The sequence below is a fragment of the Aspergillus welwitschiae genome, assembly GCF_003344945.1.
Source record: "Aspergillus welwitschiae strain CBS 139.54b unplaced genomic scaffold BDQ94scaffold_5, whole genome shotgun sequence".
Taxonomy (NCBI): domain Eukaryota; kingdom Fungi; phylum Ascomycota; class Eurotiomycetes; order Eurotiales; family Aspergillaceae; genus Aspergillus; species Aspergillus welwitschiae.
In genome coordinates this window covers 850,601-868,110 of record NW_020798699.1, presented here as the reverse complement: position 1 = coordinate 868,110, position 17,510 = coordinate 850,601, and the positions used below count along the sequence as shown (strand labels likewise).

General features: G+C 53.7%; 8 protein-coding genes and 1 non-coding gene across 9 annotated transcripts; 6 read left to right on the top strand and 3 right to left on the bottom strand.

The window, feature by feature from the left end:
- Positions 1-120: 120 nt before the first annotated feature.
- BDQ94DRAFT_105862 (argininosuccinate lyase ARG4) lies at positions 121-1,839 on the top strand. The gene is made up of 3 exons (XM_026763457.1): positions 121-265; positions 334-1,164; positions 1,219-1,839. Exons 1-3 carry the CDS (start codon positions 211-213, stop codon positions 1,725-1,727), a joined length of 1,395 nt encoding a protein of 464 aa, XP_026630159.1. The 5' UTR covers positions 121-210; the 3' UTR covers positions 1,728-1,839.
- A 506-nt stretch (positions 1,840-2,345) lies between these two features.
- BDQ94DRAFT_183979 (uncharacterized protein) lies at positions 2,346-3,957 on the bottom strand (the record flags this gene model as incomplete). Its single annotated transcript, XM_026774539.1, has 2 exons — positions 3,367-3,957; positions 2,346-3,313 (listed from the first exon to the last, which is right to left on the bottom strand). The coding sequence occupies exons 1-2, from the start codon at positions 3,527-3,529 to the stop codon at positions 2,346-2,348; spliced, it is 1,131 nt and encodes a 376-aa protein (XP_026630158.1). The 5' UTR covers positions 3,530-3,957.
- Positions 3,958-4,523: 566 nt separating this feature from the next.
- On the top strand, positions 4,524-4,596 carry BDQ94DRAFT_t53. The gene has a single exon. It is a non-coding gene; the product is annotated as a tRNA-Phe (tRNA).
- Positions 4,597-5,354: 758 nt separating this feature from the next.
- BDQ94DRAFT_105840 (transient receptor potential ion channel family protein) lies at positions 5,355-7,806 on the top strand. Its single transcript, XM_026763455.1, has 2 exons — positions 5,355-5,953; positions 6,005-7,806. The coding sequence occupies exons 1-2, from the start codon at positions 5,584-5,586 to the stop codon at positions 7,753-7,755; spliced, it is 2,121 nt and encodes a 706-aa protein (XP_026630157.1). The 5' UTR covers positions 5,355-5,583; the 3' UTR covers positions 7,756-7,806.
- Positions 7,807-8,290, top strand: BDQ94DRAFT_105841 (uncharacterized protein). Its single transcript, XM_026763456.1, has 2 exons — positions 7,807-7,873; positions 7,958-8,290. Exon 2 carries the CDS (start codon positions 7,961-7,963, stop codon positions 8,246-8,248), a length of 288 nt encoding a protein of 95 aa, XP_026630156.1. The 5' UTR covers positions 7,807-7,873; positions 7,958-7,960; the 3' UTR covers positions 8,249-8,290.
- A 130-nt stretch (positions 8,291-8,420) lies between these two features.
- On the top strand, positions 8,421-10,437 carry BDQ94DRAFT_157345 (putative alpha-L-rhamnosidase A; the record flags this gene model as incomplete). The annotated part of the gene is made up of 2 exons (XM_026768728.1): positions 8,421-9,521; positions 9,568-10,437. The coding sequence occupies 2 exons, from the start codon at positions 8,421-8,423 to the stop codon at positions 10,435-10,437; spliced, it is 1,971 nt and encodes a 656-aa protein (XP_026630155.1).
- A 109-nt stretch (positions 10,438-10,546) lies between these two features.
- On the top strand, positions 10,547-13,289 carry BDQ94DRAFT_183978 (putative glycosyl hydrolase; the record flags this gene model as incomplete). Its single annotated transcript, XM_026774538.1, has 5 exons — positions 10,547-11,806; positions 11,863-12,584; positions 12,629-12,725; positions 12,762-13,217; positions 13,251-13,289. The coding sequence occupies 5 exons, from the start codon at positions 10,547-10,549 to the stop codon at positions 13,287-13,289; spliced, it is 2,574 nt and encodes an 857-aa protein (XP_026630154.1).
- A 160-nt stretch (positions 13,290-13,449) lies between these two features.
- Positions 13,450-15,433, bottom strand: BDQ94DRAFT_157343 (arylsulfatase; the record flags this gene model as incomplete). The annotated part of the gene is made up of 2 exons (XM_026768727.1): positions 13,450-15,133; positions 15,186-15,433. The coding sequence occupies 2 exons, from the start codon at positions 15,431-15,433 to the stop codon at positions 13,450-13,452; spliced, it is 1,932 nt and encodes a 643-aa protein (XP_026630153.1).
- A 546-nt stretch (positions 15,434-15,979) lies between these two features.
- Positions 15,980-17,320, bottom strand: BDQ94DRAFT_183976 (lactonase family protein; the record flags this gene model as incomplete). The annotated part of the gene is made up of 2 exons (XM_026774537.1): positions 16,848-17,320; positions 15,980-16,802 (listed from the first exon to the last, which is right to left on the bottom strand). The coding sequence occupies exons 1-2, from the start codon at positions 17,228-17,230 to the stop codon at positions 15,980-15,982; spliced, it is 1,206 nt and encodes a 401-aa protein (XP_026630152.1). The 5' UTR covers positions 17,231-17,320.
- Positions 17,321-17,510: the final 190 nt, after the last annotated feature.

Below are 17,510 nucleotides of genomic sequence, written 5' to 3'. Positions count from 1 at the left end.
ATGGAAAGCGCTGATTGGCCCAAGCGCGTTATCTGGAAGCAGCCTAGCGTCCCCGATGTCGCTGGGGGGGAGTCACAGTCATCGCCAGGACGGTGTGATTCAGACTTGCCTAATTCAGCCAGCCAGTCCCGTCGCTGTCCTTTATCAACACCGTCAATTCTTTCTTCTCTTCTTTCCATCCATCCAATCTTCACTATACACACATTCAAAATGAGCGGTAACAAGGCTGTCGCTGAAAACATGCTCTGGGGAGGTCGTTTTACCCGTAAGTACACCAATTCCCCCTCAATGCCTCTCAATGGCACAGCGGCTAATGTTCTCGTCCGGCTGCAGAGGGCCTCGACCCCCTGATGGTGCAGTACAACATGTCCCTGCCCTACGATCGCATCTTCTGGAAGCAGGACATTGCCGGCTCCATTGCCTTTGCCCGGGCCAACCACAAGAACGGCATCCTGACCGCACACGAGTTCGCTGAGATCGAGCGCGGCTTCAAGCAGATCGCCGAGGAATGGAGCACCAACACTTTCGTCGCCAAGGAGAACGACGAGGACATCCACACAGCCAACGAGCGCCGTCTTTCCGAGATTATCGGCAAGGAGATTGGAGGCAAGCTGCACACCGGCCGGTCCCGTAACGAGCAGATTGCCACGGACATGCGCTTGTGGCTGCGGGATGAACTGCGCAAGCTGGAAAGCTTCCTGTGCGATCTCGTCAAGGTCTCCATTGCCCGTGCGGAGTCTGAGCTCGACTACATCATGCCGGGTTACACCCACTTGCAGAAGGCCCAGCCGGTCCGCTGGAGCCACTGGCTCCTGTCCCATGCCACCGCCTTTGCCAGCGAACTCCAGCGTCTGCGGGAGGTCATCAAGCGCGTCAACCGCAGTCCCCTGGGTACTGGTGCCCTTGCAGGAAACCCTTTCCAGATTGACCGTGAGGCCATGGCCAAGGAGCTTGGCTTTGATGGTCTGCTCTACAACTCGATGAACGCTGTGGCCGACCGTGATTTCGCTATGGAGACCATGCAATGGGGCAGCTCCTTCATGCTCAAGATCTCCCGCTGGGCGGAGGATCTGATCATTTACAGCAGCTTGGAGTTTGGCTTTGTCCGGTTGTCCGATGCTTACTCGACCGGTTCGTCGTTGATGCCTCAGAAGAAGAACGCAGGTCAGTGCACCCCCGATTACTATAACACGCAAATTTATACTGACTTGCTCAAAGACAGCCTGGAGCTTCTGCGTGGAAAGGCCGGTCGTGCCTTTGGCCAGATGGCCGGTCTGATGTGCACCATCAAGGGTCTCCCTACCACATACAACAAGGATCTTCAGGAGAGTGTCGAGCCCCTGCTCGACCACATCAAGACTGTCGGAGACAGCATTCAGATCGCCACTGGTGTTCTCTCCACCCTCACTACTATCCCCGAGAAGATGACTGCCGCGCTGGCGCCGGAGATGCTGGCCACCGAGATTGCCGACTACCTCGTCCGCAAGGGCGTGCCTTTCCGCGAGGGCCACCACATCTCGGGCCGTGTTGTTGCACTGGCCGAGAAGCACAACGTGCCCATGGACACCCTGTCTCTGGAGCAGCTGCAGACTGTGGATGCCCGGTTCGACGAGGGCGTCCAGGCCTGCTTGGACTACGAGCGTGCTGTTGAACTGAAGGATGCCGTTGGTGGTACCAGCCGCCGGGCTGTGTTGGAACAGACCGGTGTTCTTCGCGCATTGTTGTAGGCGTTTTTTGGTTTTTGGGATGGTTGGTTACGGTAAAAGTTAGCGATGCTACGGGATAGAGATTTGTATGATATCCATAATTCAATGATTTATTAGACGAAATCGTTCATCAACCTCACTGCCGTAGTACGAGACCAAAAAGTAAGTCTGATCTATCTAGTGTGTAGTAGAGTGACGATCAAGATGGAAGTAAGGACGAAGGGAACTGAAGAGGCTTCAGTTGCCTTGGCCTGCATTTAGTTGACACGCCGGTTCTCTTCTCCAACCAGTATCCGATTCATATCCTTGGGTCTTTCAAGAATTCTGTTGCATAATCCCAAGTTGCTTCATTAAGTGTGGAAGTGACCTCCCCTTTCTTCCTAGGTGTCTTGATGGCTAGCTCTGTAACGAGGCTGAGTTTTCTTTCAAGTTGTCGTTCAGTAGCCTCGTCGAGGTTCGAGGGAATGAGTGCAGTAGTACTATATATCAATGATCTCCCGACAACCACAACTACCACTGCAGTGCACTTTAACTGGTGAAGTTAGTAGCGAGACCATCATCCTATCCCCCCTAAACAAACCAAACGGTGTCTTCCGCCAGTTAATAGAATATCAAGTCAGTCCCATCAACACTCCCTACTTACTTAACTGGGACACCCCCATCATCCCACAACCCCAGCAAATCCCCCGGCACCCCCCTCCCCACGGCCCCATTCCCATCATCCTGATACACCCTCAACACCCCATCCCCATTATGCACCAACGCACACTTATGCGGCACACCTCTCACAACCTCAAACACCCTCTCCAACACGCTCACCAACTTCCGTATCTTCTCCTCATTATCCCTCTCCCACTGCGCCAACCTCCCCTCCTTCTCCATATTCTGCGTCCGCGCGGGCAAAAACGTCCCGTCGGGCTGATACTGCCCCGTACACAGTATCGGAGTATGCGAGAACCACATCTGCGATAGGTTCTTGGAGTTATCGAGTCGTTTATTCACAGGGCCGGTTTTGATCTCGATTATGCGGTGCGGAGGGACGAGGGTGCCGGAGTTGATTATGTGTATCCCTGTGGGTGATTGCTGATTGGTATTATTGGGATTGGGAGTGTGTGGTTTCCCGGGCATGCATGCGTCTACTTCATAGCGAAGCAGGATGTGTATCCCGCCCAGGGTATACCGTACCACTCTGTTGTGGATGATGCTTCCGCGGATGTAGCGCGGCGTCCAGGTAGATGTTTTCTCGAAGGAGTGGCCGTAGCCTTCGAATTTGCCTACGAAGTTGGTGTTGGTTTTGCTGGATGTCCAGGTCGAGAAGAGTACCGTCGAGTGGATTACTTCGATGTTGATTCGGAAGGGCTTTTTGTTGGCGCTGACGAAGGAGAGGAGGAGGCGGAGGTTGCGTCGGTCGGTGATTAGGTCCGTTGTGGTGAGGTTTAGTTTTGGTTTGGGGGTGGTGCTGGTGCTGGTGCTGGTGGAGATGGCGCGGAGGAGAGGTTCCAGGGAGCATTTGGGGAAGATGTGGCTGTTGGGGTCGAGGATGTATTTTCCGGAGTCGGCGGGGATGAGGAGGGGGGTGGTGGGGGGTTTGTAGATGGGGGGTGTTCCTTTGAAACTATTAGTATATGTTGTTGGGGGTAAATGCTCGGGAGGGATCTACCTGGAACTACCATGCTCTTTTCCTTCTTCGGAAGGAGGTTATAGGACGTGATTGTTTTGAGGTCCTTTTTGGTGCAGCTGATGTTGGGGTCTGGTTGGATGCTGTCTAAGGGGATCTCCCCGATGGGGAGGAGGAGGCCCTTGAGGAGGGGGATTTTGGGCATGGTGTGGTGCTACTTTGGCCGTTTGTTTAGAATTGGAAGTAGTAGTGGTGGGATGGAATGTAGATGAAGTCCGGATAGATGGTGTTTGCCGGGCACACTAGCTACTACAGGTGTAGAGGTATACGCAAGGCTCAAGCCGTGATCTGGCCATGTTACCCCGCAGCTCAGGGGATACACCAGCAACAAATCATGCCAGCAAATCTGGTAAGTTGAATGCGAGTGGCTGTGTTGTACTTAGTCCGTTTTGAATTTTCTTTGTGTCAGCTCTATTGAAGCATGAGTGAAGCGGATGAATGAGTGGGTTAACGGCGATTGTTGCTTATTTGCAATTGGGGCCCCTTTTCTTCTCCACTTGGACGGGGCCAGAAGGAGCTCACATGTTATGACTTTGAACAAGGTATGTGAGACATCCTAGGATATGAGAGTTGGTTTCATTGGTCATTAGTACTTATGTATGAGGGGATTAGGTGGGTCAATGTGTTGTATGGAATCAAAACACTCGCAACAGTTTCCTTATATGTTATTACATAAATAGTATGGATGTATATACTAGGGTCAGGGTCCTGCGGGACGCCAGATGAATCGAACAAAGATCGTGCCATTGTTCAGATAGGCACTTTAGCCGCCTGTCGAAACACTGTAATGGCTGGACCCTGCCGCTATTAGTATTCAGTCGTAATGACAAGCGCTCATGATTGCTGGTGCCTAATCGATATGATAATTAATGTTACATTCACCCCAGCAGCTTCTGATATATAATGGGGCAGTGCTACAGATCAGCGATGGAGTAATTTCCAGATAGTGGGGCTCAAGTTGATGTTCGTCTCAGGTTCTAGCTTCGTTTGAGTGTATGAACTATGGGTAGGGCCAAAGTACCAGGAACAATGCTGGTGAATAGAGGTACAAAGTCAATGGCAGACATGGCGTAGTAAATTAGGTACACAAAAGCCAGGAGAATATAAAACTTTAAAGTGAACAGTGTAACAAGTACTACGGGACGATGGCGCATCTGGGAGCGCGTCAGACTGAAGATCTGGAGGTGGCCGGTTCAAGCCCGGCTCGTCCCAATCCTTTTTTGTTTTTCTTTCTTTTTTCTTTTCTTTTTTCCCTTTTAACCATCCCTATCTATCTCTTTGTCGTTTATTCCACCCCTCTTCTTATGCTTATCACTTTTTCAATTGCGCACTACGAACTGTAGTTTATCACAGCAATCCGTAATTAGATGATATAGACTAATCCCAACAATCGCTATGACATTCATTGGTATGTACACCGATCGCCCGCCCTACGACAGTCAAGCAAGGAGATTTGATCTGTTCCGCCTGTCCCGATGCTTATCTTAGGTTAACTGTCAGGATGATCAGCGGTCCATTATCTTAAATACGCCCAATGAATGGACCCTATCATCCTGTTTGGGGCCAAAGACGGGTGTACCTGGTAGGATCACAATAACATTGCATAGTCCATTTGCCTGGTAGAATGTAGCAGCATCGCTCGATTCAGTATCAAAGCACCCACTCTTTACCGCGCAACAGTTCCATCAGCGCCATTGCTGCTCCTAAACTAACCGATTGGTGCAGGCTGGTGGTAGCGCCGGAGGAACTCAGTCAGAGTTGGATGGCGATCGGGTCTAAATTTAGCTGGGGGCATCCGGCCCCGAAGGGTCCAGCGAAAGAAGCCTGAGCCCAACCAACAACCCTCTAGTCCCTTGTAGGCAACCTGCGTGAATCCATTGACACCCGCTTGGCACCTGCAAAGCCCGCCAACCAGATGGAGAAAAGCCTGGCCACTCCCTCCGGCGCCACTGACTCTTCCAACTTCATGTCCCCGTCAGACTTATATCCTGCGTGTGACTGTCGCTTTTCCTCCCGCTCAATCTCTCGCTAACTCCCCTCGACAACTCTGTTGCATCTCCCTATTTTGCCAGCCATTTGACGACATGTCAGATAGCACGCTGGTGTCAGTCGTTATCTGGAATCGCTAGTTGCTCACCCCCCGTCATTCGCTCCCATTTATCTTCACTTCCCCACCACCCCCTAAAGTGAGACGTGAGAATGCGCTGGTCAACGTGTCTCACCAGCGCCCTCCTCGCGTCTACAGCACCGCTGGCCGCTGCAACCAGACTCATTGAATCAAATGCTTTGAATATCTGCCAGGATAGCAACAATTTTACTGCCACCTACTTCAGCGTCCGCTTCACGCCCGAGAATCGTTCCTTGGTTCTGAGTTTCGATGGCGTGGCCGCCATCTCCGGCAAAGTTACTGCCGATCTCTCGGTCGACGTCTATGGCTACCAGTTGACTGGTGAGACGTTGGACCCGTGTAAAATGAATATAGAGGGTCTCTGTCCGATGAGCGCCGGTGCCATTAATGTCCAGAACGCCCTGGTCACAATTCCGGAAGATGTGGTGCGCCGGATCCCGGGTCTGTAGTATCCCGCGCATTGATTGTCTAATAGTATTAACAATATTCTAGGTATCGCATACACTGTGCCAGACCTTGATGCCACCGTTCGGGTTTACATCAACTCCACGGATACCGGCACCAGTATTACATGTCTCGAAGCGACCTTGTCGAATGGAAAAACAGTCTACCAGAAAGGAGTCGGATGGACGACTGCGGTGATCTCCGGCGTCGGGCTTATCGCTTCAGCTGTTGCAGCTGGTCTGGGCAACTCGAACACTGCGGCTCATGTCGCCGCTAACGTGCTGGCCTTCTTCAGCTTCATGCAATCACAGGCCATGTTTGGGATGATCTCGGTCCACATGCCGCCGATCGTGGAAGCATGGACCCAGAACATGCAATGGAGCATGGGGATCATCCATGTTAAGTTCTTGGATACCATTTGTACCTGGTACCAAAGGGCAACTGGCGGTACGCCGTCGACTGTCTTGTCCGAGCTCTCGACTACGTCTGTTGAAGTTCTGAAACGAAAGCGATCTTTTGACGGCGTCACCAATGTGTTCAAACGACAATATGCCCAGTCGGAGACTGCCACTACCGGCACCACGGAGGTGCGGGGAATCGATCGTGTGGGGTTCAGGGCCGGCATTGAGGGCACCAATATCTTCCTCACCGGCTTCATCTTCTTCGTCTTTTTCGTCGCCGTGGTGATGATCATCGTCGCGTCGCTCAAGGTGGGAAGCCACTTTCTGGCGAAGAAAGGGAAGACCAAGACCGACAAGTTTGGCGACTTTCATGTGTCGAAAGGTATCCTCTATCGGCTCATTTTCATCGGATTTCCGCAGATGTGCGTCCTTTGTCTGTGGGAATTTACGCAGCATGATTCGGCAGCCGAAGTCGTTTTGGCGGTGATCATGCTGGTTTCCATGATCTGCACGCTGGGCTGGGCTGCCTTCCGAGTCATCATTCTCGCACGGAGGTCGGTAGCAATGCATCGAAACCCGGCCTATATCCTCTACTCAGACGAGGCATGTCTGAACAAGCTGGGGTTTTTGTATGTGCATTACCGAGCGACCGCCTACTACTTCCTCGTGTTCGCACTACTGTATATCTTCGTCAAGGCGATGTTCATCAGTCTGAGCCAGCCGGCCCCGGTGGTGCAGACGGTGGCCATGGTGATTATTGAGACCTTGGCGCTTATTGGGATCAGTATTGTGCGACCGTGGATGGACAAAAAGACCAATGGCTACAATATCGCCATCGCATCCATCAACTTTTTGAATTCCATCTTGTTGCTTTTCTTTTCCAACGTCTTCGACCAGCCCGGCATCGTGACCGGTGTGATGGGGGTCATTTTCTTTGTGTACAATGCCGCCTTTGCGCTCATTCTGCTCCTCCTCGTTCTTTACTCCTCCGTTAACGCTATCTTCTCGAAGAATCCGGACATGCGCTATCGGCCGATGCGGGACGACCGGGGATCCTTTGCCAAGTCGGGGAGCCAGTTGATCACGGAGCTGGATGCGCTCGGCACGACTGCTCGGGGTGAGGGCACGCCGGAGATGTGGAACAAAGGCAGTTTGATCGACGACACTGGGTCTGTTGCTAGTGAGGGACTGCATCGAAGTCACCAAGATCTGGCCCGCGACACTGCTCCTGGTCGTGAGATGTCTGAGACGCCCGTCAGCCAGGCGAATTTGTTTCCCGTCAGTCGAGGGAGCAGTCCTGTTCATCGAGTAGCGTCCATGAATGCCGCAGGTGTGCGTCGCAGTCTGTTGAGTGACAGCGATACGGCATCGGCAACTCACCCGCATGCAAACCTATAGTGGATTTCCGATGAATAGGAGGTAGCAACTGAGGCGTTATTATGATGTTAAATGTATCTAAATTATATCTTGCGCTTTCTAAATTTATTCATGGTCTGGTTTCAAGCTATGTGATTTTGTAAGTGCTCTGCCTCTGCATGGGAATAGTCGGGTGCAGTGGATCTTCAGCGGCGGGCTAACCCGACCCCCGTGGGGAATGCAGCAAATGCAGCAAATGCAGCGAACAGACCCTGTGGACTGGCCATTAGGCAACACTCGGCATTTCCGGCCCTCTCGCGATCCCTCTTGCCGATTCTCCTCTCTCCCCAACCTTTCTCCTCATCGCGTCTCCTCTTTTCATCTCGAGGACCCATCGATTCCAGTCTCTTGTTCCACTGTCCACCTGCCGATGGCTGCCAAGTCATGCATTGCAGTTTGTCTGCCAACCAACCAACCAACAGCACGATCGCCTCACGTCCCCACGCGCGTCATTTCCGTCCATCACCGAACCTGAGCAGCAGTGGAGAACCAGCAGATATGCGTCATTCCTCGGAAGGATGATCTACCGATAACTTTGATCGTTGCTACCATCGGCTGCCATTGTACCGACTAAGCTTGATGGCCGATATTTAGCCGTGCAGAAAGCCAGCTTGAGAGACACCCAGTTTCACCAAAATCATCTCACAATGTGGTCTTCCTGGCTGCTGTCGGCCTTACTGGCCACTGAGGCGTTGGCAGTGCCCTACGAGGAGTACATCCTAGCCCCGAGCTCTCGCGACTTGGCTCCTGCGTCCGTTCGCCAGGTGAACGGTTCCGTCACCAATGCGGCCGCCTTGACGGGTGCTGGCGGGCAGGCCACTTTTAACGGCGTCTCGTCGGTGACATACGACTTTGGCATCAATGTTGCTGGTATCGTGTCTGTGGATGTCGCTTCCGCCTCCTCCGAGTCCGCCTTTATCGGCGTGACCTTCACCGAGTCTAGTATGTGGATCAGTAGCGAGGCATGCGATGCTACTCAGGACGCGGGCCTTGACACTCCGCTCTGGTTCGCTGTCGGTCAGGGAGCGGGCCTATATACAGTGGAAAAGAAGTACAACCGGGGCGCGTTCCGGTATATGACGGTTGTTAGCAACACCACCGCCACGGTCTCTCTCAACAGCGTCAAGATCAACTATACGGCATCTCCCGCACAGGACCTTCGTGCGTACACGGGGTACTTCCACAGCAACGATGAGCTCCTCAACCGCATTTGGTATGCCGGTGCCTATACCCTGCAGTTATGCAGTATCGATCCCACTACGGGAGACGCTTTGGTGGGCCTGGGCGTCATCACCTCGTCTGAGACCATTTCACTTCCGCAGACGGACAAGTGGTGGACAAACTACACCATCACTAATGGCAGCAGCACCTTGACTGATGGAGCCAAGCGTGACCGGCTTGTCTGGCCAGGTGATATGTCCATTGCTTTGGAGAGCGTGGGTGTCAGCACCGAGGATCTGTATAGTGTCCGCACGGCATTGGAATCCTTGTATGCTCTCCAGAAACCTGATGGCCGACTTCCCTATGCTGGGAAACCATTCTTCGACACGGTTAGCTTCACCTACCATCTCCACAGCCTGGTTGGCGCGGCATCCTATTATCAGTACACTGGGGACCGCGCGTGGTTGACCCGGTACTGGGGTCAATACAAGAAGGGTGTGCAATGGGCGTTGTCGAGCGTGGACAGCACGGGCCTGGCCAATATCACAGCAAGTGCTGACTGGCTGAGGTTTGGCATGGGGGCACATGTAAGTACACAGCAGAAGACAATCAGTGCAATGCTAATAAGAACAGAACATCGAAGCCAACGCGATTCTGTACTACGTCCTCAACGATGCCATCTCTCTCGCCCAGACCCTCAATGACAACGCACCCATCAGGAACTGGACCACCACTGCGGCCCGGATCAAGACTGTAGCAAACGAACTTCTCTGGGACGACAAGAACGGTCTCTACACCGACAACGAGACCACCACCCTGCACCCGCAAGATGGCAACTCCTGGGCTGTCAAGGCAAACCTCACCCTCTCTGCCAACCAGAGTACCATCGTTTCTGAATCGCTCGCTGCCCGCTGGGGGCCTTACGGCGCACCCGCCCCGGAGGCGGGTGCAACGGTGTCGCCTTTCATCGGCGGCTTCGAGCTGCAAGCCCACTACCAGGCTGGCCAGCCTGATCGCGCCCTTGATCTCCTCCGGCTGCAGTGGGGATTCATGCTGGATGACCCGCGGATGACCAACTCCACCTTCATCGAGGGGTATTCCACGGACGGATCGCTGGCCTACGCACCGTACACCAATACGCCGCGGGTGTCGCACGCGCACGGCTGGGCCACGGGACCGACGTCCGCGCTGACCATCTACACGGCCGGGCTGCGTGTGACAGGACCGGCGGGTGCGACCTGGCTGTATAAGCCACAACCGGGCAATTTGACCCAGGTCGAGGCTGGGTTTAGTACCCGGCTGGGGTCGTTCGCGTCAAGCTTCAGCAGATCGGGGGGTAGATATCAGGAACTGTCGTTTAGCACGCCGAACGGGACGACTGGCTCGGTGGAGCTGGGGGATGTGAGCGGACAGCTGGTGTCGGACCGGGGAGTGAAGGTGCAGTTGGTGGGAGGTAAGGCCAGTGGACTGCAGGGTGGAAAGTGGAAGTTGAGTAATAATTAGCGAAGCTGAATATATGACGACGTCGGTGTGATGCCTTCATTCCGGCAATATAAATGTCCCAGTACCTCTCTAGTTTATTTAAATCTACACCTCTATACTATCATTCATAATGCACCTCCCACTACCATCCTTCCTTCTCCTTCTCTCATCCCTCCTACTCACCACCACAACCACATCCCAAATCCCCTCCCCAGGAGACCGCATCACTATCCCAACCTGGCACATCCAACCCACCAACACCAACTCCACTCCAAACCCACTCAACCTCACAACCACAACCCCCCACTCCACAATCTTCGCCGCCCTCCTCCACCCCCGAAACCAACCGAACCCCATCCTCCCCTACAACGAATCCACCCTCTTCCACAGCACCACCCTCTCCCTCATCCCCACAACACCCTTCCAATCCCCCTGGCTCTACACCACCTCTCTTACCCTCTCTCCCCCGCTTTCCCACGAAGACATTCTCCTAACAACGCACGGCATCTCCTCCCGCGGAGACATCTTCATCAACGGACACCAAATAGCCTCTATATCCGGAGCATACAACGGCCAGGAATATGATATTTCTAGCCGAGTGAAAGATGGAGAAAATGTGATTAGTGTGAGGGTGTATCCGGTGGATTATATGAGGGATTTCGGGGTGGGTTGGGCGGATTGGAATCCTCCTCCGCCGGATAATGGGATGGGGGTTTGGAGAGGGGTGGAGGTTAGGAGGGTAAATGGGGTGGGAATGGGGAGGGTGAGGGTTGTTGTTGTCGGGGATGTTGATGTTTATGGGGAGGGGGATGTGAAGGTGAAGGTTAAGGTTGATGTGAGGAATTGGAGGGATGAGAGTGTTAGGGGGGTGTTTATGGGGAGGGTCTTTCATGATGATACTAACGATAAAGGAGTGGAGTTTGCACAGCTAGTAACTCTACAAGGAGGAGAAACCACCACCGTCGAAGCAGCAGTTACTATCCCAAATGCCAAGCTATGGTGGCCTGCTTCCTGGGGAAGACAGGATATGTATACCGTGCTTGCGAATTTCACCCTCAGTGATGGGAAGTTATCTGATCGCGCGGAGTGCTCATTCGGGATTCGCTCTGTCACTGCCACGCTAACTGAATATGGCAATGAAAAAGATATCTCATTCAAAGTCAACGGATACCCCTTCCATGTGCGAGGGGCTGGATACAGCCCCGACATACTCCTCCGGTTTGATATCGATCGTGTGCGCACACTCTTCCAAGCTGTGCTGGATATGGGACTCAACACGATCCGACTAGAAGGCAAGCTCGAACACCCACAGTTCTATGATCTGGCTGATCGCATGGGGGTCATGGTGCTGGCGGGGTGGGAGTGTTGCGATAAGTGGGAGGCGTGGGAGGTATACTCCTACCCTTATCCCCTTCACCCTATACATCTATACTAATAGAATAAAAGTACAACACCGACCTCGAAAGACACTACCCCTGGACAACCAACGACTACCTAACCGCCTCCTCAAGTCTCACCCACGAATCTCTAACCCTGCAACCCCACCCCTCCATCCTCGCCTTCCTCCTCGGCTCCGACTACCCCCCCAACACCCGCGCCAACACCCTCTACACCACCGCCCTGAACCACTCCGACTGGCCTAACCCCATCATATCCTCCGCCTCCTCCCGAATCCACCCATCGGGAATGAAAATGCTCGGCCCATACGACTGGGTGCCCCCTAACTACTGGTACTCCGAGCAGTTCGGCGCAGCATTCGGCTTCGGCTCAGAGCAGGGTGCAGGCGTAGGGACGCCCGAACTCCCCAGCCTCCGACGATTCCTCTCTCCCCAGGAACTGGATACGTTGTGGAAAGAGAAATATGCAGGGATGTACCATATGTCTCCCTCCGGATCGCAGTTCCATACAAGGGGTGTGTATAATGCTGCGCTGTGGGAGAGGTATGGTAAGCCAACTTCGTTGGAGGAGTATGTGTTTCTGGCGCAGGTGATGGATTATGAGGCGACGAGGGCGGAGTTCGAGGCGTTTGCTATACGGCAGAATAGATCTGGTAGGGCTGCGACGGGGGTAGTGTACTGGATGTTGAATAGTGCGTGGCCGAGTTTACATTGGCAACTCATTGACTTCTATTTGAAGAGGGGAGGGGGGTATTATGGAGTGAAGGTGGGGTGTAGAGGGGAGGGGGGTATTATGGAGTGAAGGTGGGGTGTAGAGGGGATCATGTTGCGGTTGATTACTCGAATGGGGATATCTATATCATAAATCATGGGATTGAGGGGAAAGAAGGGAGGGTGGTGGTGGTTGATGTGGTAGATCTAGCTGGGAAGAATCTATTTCATAGAGAGGTAAGAAGTGTGGAGATGGGTCCGACGATGTCGAAGAAAGTCACCTCTATCATCCCTTGGGTTGGAAATGGAGGATGGGATGGGGTGGTTTTTCTTAGATTAGTTTTGAAGAATGATGGGGGAGAAGTGCTGAGTAGGAATGTGTATATTCTGCCTTCTCAACTTGATGTTCTGAGCTGGGATGAGTCGACGTGGTATACCACGCCTGTGAGTTCTTATGCGAATTTCACGTCCTTGGTGGGATTGCCGAGGGTAGAGGTGGTTGTCACTGGGGAGATGGGTGATGGCGGAGGGTTGAAGGTCACGCTGGAGAATCGGGATAAGGTACCGGCGTGGTTTGTGAGGATCGCGATGGTGGATGATGCTGATGAGGAGGTGGATGTGTGGTGGGGGGATAATTATGTGAGTGTGTTGGGGGGAGAGAAGGTGGTTGTGAGTGGGAGGGTGGATGGAAGGGTAGGGAAGGGGAGGATGAGGGTTGTGGTGGAGGGGGGAAATGTGGTGAGGAGGGGATGCTATATTTCTTAATATGCTTCAATGTTTGAATAATTCTTTAGATAATTGTGATTGTATTGATGAGTAGTATCCACATCTATATCAAACTATGTGTATCTAACTACCATCTAAGACAAAACTAAGAAATTATGGCCAGCATAATACCCAGCAGCAGCAGCAGCAGCAGCAGCACCTAAAACTGCTTCACCGTCTTCTGCAACCCCCCAAACCTCAACGGCTTTCTCGTAAACTTGTCCGGCTCCTCCCTGGCCCCCTTCTTCCAATAGTCGAACTCCATCCACACATTCTCCTTCATCTGCTCGTCCATCGCCTCGAGGAACTCTCCCAGATCCGGACTCAACGGAATCACTCCCGTCTCAAGCACATACTGATCCCACAGTTTCAACAACACCTCCATCCTCTCCGGCTCATTCTCCGCCAAATCGTGCACTTCTCCCGGATCATTCCTCAGGTTATACAGCTGCCAGCGCTCTGGTCCCTTCGGTTTCGGGATATACACAATCTTCCAGTCGCCGTAGCGCAGCGCCGCACGACCACAGGTTTCCCAACCCTGGATGAAGTCCTCTGGGTGGATGCGCGCGGCGCTGCCATTGGCCCAGGGGTAGATGGACTTTCCACGCATAGGAACAATTTCCCGTCCCTGGTATGTCGGTGCGGGGTGCTTGAGGCCGGCCATGTCCAGGATCGTAGGGGCGAGGTCCATGACAGTGGCGAATTGGTCTGTTATAGCACCGGCCTGAACCTGAGGAGATGTCTGTACTGAAGTAGGAAATCTAGCAAGGAAGGGAACGCGAACGCCTCCCTCCGTAGTGTATGCTTTATACAATCTAGACGGAGCGGTGGCTGCCTGCGCCCATCGCGGTCCGTACCAGATGAAGGAGTTGTAGTTGCCCAGGTTCTCGAGCGAATTGTCGTAGTATTTCTGAAGATGAGGAAGGACGCCACTCTTCACAAGAGGGTAGGCTTCGTAGGCTGCGCCCTCGGCACCGTTGTCGGACATGAAGCAGACGAACGTGTTGTCCAGCTCGTCAATAGAGGCGAGATAGTCGACGACCTTGCCGACGTTGGCGTCGATGCACTCGACCATACCGGCGAAGACTTCCATCGCGGTGGAGGACATTTTCTGTTCCTCTGGGGAGAGCTCAGACCAGGGCTTGGCCTCGTCTTCCTCTGCAACCACAGGATGAGGCTCGACGCTGTCAGGAATCATGCCGAGGGCCTTGAGGCGCTCGAGACGGCGTTGGCGCAGGACATCAGGGCCCTCGTCGTAGACACCGCGGTAGTGGTCGATGTACTCGCGGGGAGCTTGCAGGGGCCAGTGGGGTGCTGTGAAGGGGAGATAGGCGAAGAAAGGCCGGTCATCGCCGCGTTCGTGCCAGTCTTTCAGGTAATCACGCATCTTGTCGCCGTAGCCATCGGACGAGTACCATCCATCTGGAAGCTTCTTGACGTATTGGTCGTCTTCCGTGTGCAGGGCGATGTAACTAGCTTCGAGGAAGGTGGGAGTCTCATCGGTGCCTTGGAGCTGGGGCTCATAGGCGTAGTGGTTGGAGCAGGCAGGGAGGTGGGCAAGAGAACGGTCAAAGCCGCGACGGTAGGGAGAGCGCTCTGGGGTAAGACCCAGGTGCCATTTACCTGCCATCAGGGTGTGGTAGCCTCCGTCGCGGAGGACTTCGGGGAGAGCGACGACGCGCTCGTTGAGGTAGCCTTCATATCCAGGCATACCGCGCTGAGGAGCGGTGCTCATGCCGCCGCCCTTGGGGTCATTCTGACCGGAGATGTTGGTCCATTCGACGAGGTTACCCAGACCGGCGATGTGATGATCGGTACCGGTCATGATCATGGCACGAGTGGGACTGGATTAATTGTTAGACACTGTTGAGAGTATAGTGGCAGGGGAGGACATACGAGCATGCTGCCGCAGCGTGAAAGTCTGTAAAGCGAACGCCCTCTTGAGCCAGACGGTTGAGATTGGGAGTACGAATCTCTCCTCCAAAGCAACCAATGTCAGAGAAGCCCAGATCGTCAGCGACGACCACGAGGAAGTTGGGGCGTTTCGGAGCCATGATGTATAATATGGGCAAGAGACTAAGATGTGAGCTCACAGCTGAACTCACAGCTGACCAGAAGCGAAGACAGGGGTATTTAAGTGGCATCTACCCCGTACTACGCCATCGGCTCTCGGCTGAGGCACGCGGCCTCGCCATTAACCGCACCAGAAACCAGAATTGATGGCAGAAGAGTATCAGATGGAGAGGGGCATCACCATCCGATTGGCAATCCAAGTGAGGAGACGGTCAATCCGCATGTTGGAACCAATCAGTGAATCACGCCATGGTCCCCGCTTCTCACGCACTCGGCTGTCGGCTGCCTTGCCTCTTGCGATCATAGTCGGATGATCACTGGAATTGCTGTCTACTCAATCAGCAGGGTGGCAACTGACCGGAAAAGATTTGGGATAGAGGCAAGTTGCCCGTTTTTGAGGTGCCTTGCATCGCTGGTTCACGCTTACTTAGCAGTGGCGGGAGAAGCACCCGCTGTAACGGTGTTGTAGTACTACCCTCACTACCATTTATACTGCCGACCCGTGATCTTCAATGCTTATCGGCTATTATCTTAGCAACGCTTGTCTACAATCAGATAGTACTGACGGATTGCTGACAGATACTGAGGAATGCATCTTATCATGCTTTAAGCGGTATCTACTCATCCCATACCACACTGCTCAACCCCGTCGATGTACCGACCACCCCCGGTTCGCCGATCTGCACATTTGCCACCTCATCCCCCAGCTTTCCAGTCTGCGGGTCCCGCGCTACGATCGCAACATTCGACGACGATTGATCGCCAATCGCAACCAAATCGCCCGCCTGGTTAATCACAAAAGTGCGGGGAACCGTGCCATACGATGAGGTGAGTTCGTTCAAGGTGATTGTGTTATTCGAAGAGTGGCCCAGATTTGCCATTGAATCGTTGGGGGCGAAGCCTTGATCACTCCGGATCGACACATACAAGGAATTGCCCGCTTGACGGATTTCCGATGGCGTGGCCCCGTCCGGTAGCTGGCCGTCGGTGTACGGCTCGAAGGACTGGAACTCATCAAAGCCGAGACAGCCATCGGACGTGTAGGAGACCGTGAACCCTTTGAAGTGTCCGTCCAATTCATCGACAATGTACAGGACTTGACTGTCCTGCTGCCGAGTCTTGAGTTGTCTGGTGAGTGTAGAGTGCTCCGTCTGCCAGAAAAGGCCGTGTCTCGGTCCGCTCCCCTCTGGATAAGAGAGGTCAGGACAGGTCCCATCCAATTCACCGCTAGACTTGTCGATGGCGTACACGCGGACGAGATCCGCTCCCAGATCCGGCACGAGTATAAACGATCCAGTTGGGTCCAGAAGGACTTGGTGAGGATGGGGCGCATTCTGCTGCGGGTTCTGTTTGGTTTCTGAGAGGGTGTAGCGGAAAACCTGGAGGTTCTCATCTCCCTGATTCAAAGGAAGACGGAATGTCGACATCGCGGAGCCGCCACTGCAACCGTTAGATACAACCACACGCCGAAGTCGAGGAACATACTAGTGAGCGATAGCTAAATACTGAGTGCCGTCATCACCGCTATAGAAGATACTGTTCACGCCGCCTCCAGGTGCCGCGGCAGTGGCTATCTCCGTTAGGGTGCCGTCCTCGTCGGCTGCCAGAGTGGTTAGAGATCCGTTGGTGGACGCATCGCCAGACTCATCAGAGCAGTATAGAATGCGCGAGGCCGAGTCAAAGGTCAGCCAGCTGGGCATCGAGCCGCAAGTCTTTAGCGAGGAGACGATGGACAGGGAGTAGGTGTCGTCGCTGCGCTGGAGGGAGAGACTGTAGACGGAGCCGTCATAGTGGGTAGCGTAGAGGTTGGTTGCTGTGGCCAAGGGCAGACATGTTGCCAGCCAACTGAGAGCGAAGTGTCGACCCATGTTGATTGTGGTAGGTGCTGATGCATCGAGGGATAGATGAGGTCAATAAATAGCCACCGCACGGGGTCAGGAATGGATCTGCATTCTGCGGTAGAATTAGTTCCAGGGACGGTAGGAGCGCTGCAGCTGCATGTCTACTGTCAGTAATGTAGAGAAACTCTGTAGCCGAGGGTAGCCTCTAACCAGAAGTATAGCTTCAGTTCTCCTCACTGTCTCAGTCTAGCCAGCCATCCTGTTCAGTCCACCAATCATCGCTAACAAACGAGACGAGATCCCTTGC